This window comes from Arachis ipaensis, chromosome B05, assembly GCF_000816755.2.
Source record: "Arachis ipaensis cultivar K30076 chromosome B05, Araip1.1, whole genome shotgun sequence".
Lineage (NCBI taxonomy): Eukaryota > Viridiplantae > Streptophyta > Magnoliopsida > Fabales > Fabaceae > Arachis > Arachis ipaensis.
In genome coordinates this window covers 108,836,713-108,841,101 of record NC_029789.2, presented here as the reverse complement: position 1 = coordinate 108,841,101, position 4,389 = coordinate 108,836,713, and the positions used below count along the sequence as shown (strand labels likewise).

Sequence of the window (4,389 nt, the reverse complement as noted above, 5' to 3'; positions counted from 1 at the left end):
CCTTTGAGTAAAAATGATTTTCTTGAAATTCATAGCATATATAGACACCAAACTTAAGGTTTGGCTATATACTTAAACAAAATGAATAAGTATATATATCCTAAATTGGTTCTATAATCAGTTATGCATGAAAAGCTATTTTAAAGTGCCTTCAGGCACACCAAACTTAGGAGTCAAACATATGCTTCAAGATGATGTGTGCAGTTATCAAATCCACTCATGAGAGCTCAAATTTATACTAGAATAACCATTAATTATTGAAATTAAAATAACAGCAAAAATATTAAATCATGGGCTGCCTCCCATGGAGCGCTCTTTTATTGTCACTAGCTTGACATTGGTCCCTTGTTAGAGTGGCTGATGATTGTGGTGTCTCAGTTTGTCCCCTCTCACTGTGAGCCTTCTTCCAGTGCGTTAATGGTCAATCTCCACATGCTCCAGTGAGAGTATCTTGTTGACGGTGTAGTAATCATCAGTTTGTGGATCTGTTTCCAACTGGTGGTAGATCAATCTTACTCTGTCACCTTTTGAGAATCCTTCAGTTGGTATCCTTTTGTTCTTCCATCCTTTTTGAATCCTTTTCTTACTCTTCTTTCCTTTCTTCAATTCTCCTTCTTTCTTTACAGCAGGTTTGATGTCAGGGACTTCCTTCCCAATAATCAAATCTTCAATCTTTTCCTGCCTTCTCTTCTTAGCCTTCACATATTCCTCACCCTCTTTTTTTTCGATTGTCTATCTCTTACTTTATAGGTGAGATGATGAGTGCTTCATTGAGTTTTTCTTTCCATTGCAAATCTTCTTCTTCAACCTTCAAGCAGCTTTTCTCTTTAACAGTGTGCTGTATTTCCTGGAAGACATTTAGAGTGATCTTCTCATCATTTACCCTCAGAGTCATTTCTCCTTGTTCCACATCAATGATGGCCCTTGCTGTGGCCAGGAAAGGTCTTTCCAATATAATAGAGTCATTCCCCTCTTCACCTAAGTCCAGGATTACAAAATCAACTGGGAATATGAATTTCCCTACTCTGACCAAGAGATTTTCAATCACCCCCTTGGGAATCACCAGGGATCTATCCACTAGCTCCAAGGACATCTGTGTAGGCTTCACTTCTTCTATACATAGCCTTCTCATCATAGACATAGGCATCAGGTTGATACTGGATCCCAAATCACACAATGCCTTGTCAATGATTATGTTACCAATGGTACAAGGCAAGAAGAAGCTTCCAGGGTCTTTGAGTTTTGGTGGGATGCCTTCTTGGATCACTACACTACATTCCTGGGTTAAGATCATTGTCTCTTTCTCATTCCAACTCCTCTTCTTGTTAATAAGCTCTTTGAGGAATTTTACATATAGAGGCATTTGTTCTAGAGTTTCAGCAAGTGGAATATTAATTTTCAGTTTCTTAAAAACTTCTAGAAACTTGGGGAACTGTTGATCCTTTAGCTCCTTGTTGAACCTTTGAGGATATGGAATGGAGGGAGTGTATGGCTTCTCCTCCTTCTTCTGTGCTTGTGAATGTTCCTCAATAGCCTGCTTTCCTTTCTTTGAAACTAGTGGCTATTCATCTTCCTTGGCCTTTTCTTGGTCTTTCTTGTCTTTTTCTCTTACTTGCTTCTTGCTATCAATATCATTCTCTGTTGGCTTCTTTTTAATTTCTTTGTCATTTACCAAGGTTCTTCCACTCTTTAATTGGATTGCTTTGCATTCTTCTTTAGGATTGGGAATGGTGTCACTTGGAAATGCATTGGGTGCTCTTTCAGCCACTGTTTGCTTGGACAATTGGCCAATTTGCCTTTCCAAGTTCCTTAATGAAGCTTCATGGTTTTTACTGGTTAGCTCTTGATTTTCATCATCTTTTCCATCATTATCTCCAAGTTGGAGATCCTTTGAGATTCTTGGGGTGGTTGTGGTTGATTATGGGATGTTGAGGGTGGATGATAATTATTTTGGTTAGTGGATGGGTTGTTAGGTGGATAGTAGTTGGATTGAGGTTGATTGTTTTGTGGTTTTCTATATTGGTTTTGGCTAGTGTTTGGATGGTTTTGATGGTTTGTGTTTATGGAGTTGTTTTAGTTTGAGTTTCTCTGCTAAGGCTGTTGGTTTTGATTGTGATTGTCTCCCTACCTCAAATTAAGGTGGTTCCTCCAGGAAGAGTTGTAAGTATCTCCATGGAATTCATTCTGATTAGCACCTTGGTTGTGCATATAATTGACTTGCTCTTGCTGCTGTTCTTCATAGATTTCCTCATTTTGCCCCCACCCAGCTGGTGGTTGATTTGGAGTGTTCACTGCTGCAACTTGAAGACCATCAATCCTCTTGGCCATCATCTCCATTTATTGCTAGATCTGTTGATGCATCACTTTGTTTTGAGCTAAAATGGTATCCACACCTTCCAGCTCCAATACACTCTTCCTTTGAGCTGGTTAGCATTGCCTTTGATGATCATAGAAGTATTGGTTGTTTGTCACATTGTTTATGAGGTTCTGAGCTTCCTCAATTCTTGAGCTCTCAGTGTCAATCCTTCATAGAAATTTTGAAGTTTATCCCATTCATTGAACATCTCTGGTGGACACTTCCTGATTAAAGCTTTGTATCTCTCCCAGGCATCATACAATGACTCTCCATCCATCTGAGTGAATGTTTGGACCTCTGTCTTCAGTCTGATGATCCTTTGGGGAGGATAGAACTTGGCTAGGAACTTGTTCACTAGATCCTCCCAGTTGTTGATGCTTTCTCTTGGAAATGCCTCCAACCATTGAGTAGCTTTGTCCCTTAATGAGAATGGGAATAGCAGCAACTTATAAATGTCTGGATGCACACCATTGGTTTTCACTGTGTCACATATCCTCAGAAAGGTGGATAAGTGCTAGTTTGGATCTTCCAAGGAACCTCCTCCATAAGAACAGTTGTTCTGCACCAAAGTGATGAGTTAAGGCTTTAATTCAAAGTTGTTTGCATTGACATTTGGAGTAAGTATGCTACTCCCATAGTTCCTTGGATTAGGGAATGTGTAGGAGGCTAGAACTCTCCTTTGAGGCTGGCCATTATTAGCCACTCCATCTTGTGGATTAGGGGCATTCCCTTCCATCTCTTGGTTTTCCTCTTCTGATTCTTCTTCACCAATGATTCCCTTTCCTCTTGCCTCTCTTCTTAGTCTTCGCAGAGTTCTCTCGTCATGGTCACAAGAGGTGGAGACCTCTCTCCTTGCTTCTGACATACACACAAAACCAGAAACCACAAACAATTCACTCTACTACTAGAGTTATGTTAAAGTTAGCTTAAACAAAAATTCAAACAGTTAGTGTGCTTAGTAAAAATAAAAAGAAAATACTTAATCTAGATTATCACCTTACTTAATCATTGTCAATCTAAATCAATCCCCGGCAACGGCGCCAAAAACTTGATGAGGGAAAAACGATTTCCACACAAACTCACCGGCAAGTGTACCGGGTCGCATGAAGTAGTAATAACTCACAAAAGTGAGGTCGATCCCATAGGGATTGATGGATTGAGCAATTTTAGTTAGGTGATGAATTTAGTTAAGTGAATATTTGATGATTTGAGTGAAACTTGATTAACAGAAGCTAAATTGCAAGTAAATAAAAGGGAGAGGGTAAATTGACTGAATCTTAAAGTGCAGAAGAAGTAAATTGCAGAAACTTAAAGAACAAGAAAGTAAAAGAGCTGAAACTTAAATTGCAAGAAAAGTAAATGACTGAAACTTAAAGTGCAAGAAACTTAAATTGCCGAATCTAAATTGCTGAGAAATATAAATTCCTTGAAGAATAAAAGGGATTTGGGTACCGGGATTTAGAATTGAACAAGAAAATGTAAATTGAAGTAAATCAGAGAGCTATGAGATGAAGAGATTCAGCTCAGTAGCAAAACAAAAATGGAAAATTGCTTGAAGAAACAAACAGTAGAAAAACTTAGCTCAATTATGAAATTCTAAAACAGAAATTGAAAATTGAAGAAGAGCAATGAGAACGGAAAGCCGATCTAGATCTCAATTACTCTCTTGACAAAACAGAAAAGAAATTGTAGAAGAAATGAAAATGAAAACAGACAAGGAAATTCAGATCCAACTTTCAATTCTTAGAACTATCAAAAGAAAAGTAACAGATGATTCTCAGATGAAGAACTTCAATGGAATTCTTCAATCTGAATTCAAGAACCCAAAACAGAAAGTAGAAGTTGCAGAAGTAAGAACAGACAGAAAGAAACTAGATCTAATCCCAATTCCTAAATTCCCAATGAAAATTAAAAGTGAAAAACTAAAAATGAGCTAAAGGTCCTCTACAAATTAAATTTGATCCTATTTATACACTTTCTATTTTCACTCTTCAAGACTTTGGAGTGGGCCTTTTGATTTGTGAAGAAATGGA

General features: G+C 37.9%; 1 protein-coding gene across 1 annotated transcript; it reads right to left on the bottom strand.

The window, feature by feature from the left end:
• LOC107640848 lies at window positions 740-1,294 on the bottom strand. The gene has a single exon (XM_016344350.1). It carries the CDS (start codon window positions 1,292-1,294, stop codon window positions 740-742), a length of 555 nt encoding a protein of 184 aa, XP_016199836.1.

What these genes read in the sequence shown, in the direction of transcription:
- LOC107640848 (XM_016344350.1), bottom strand. Translation starts at nt 1,294, where the DNA reads ATGATCTTAACCCAGGAATGTAGTGTAGTGATCCAAGAAGGCATCCCA.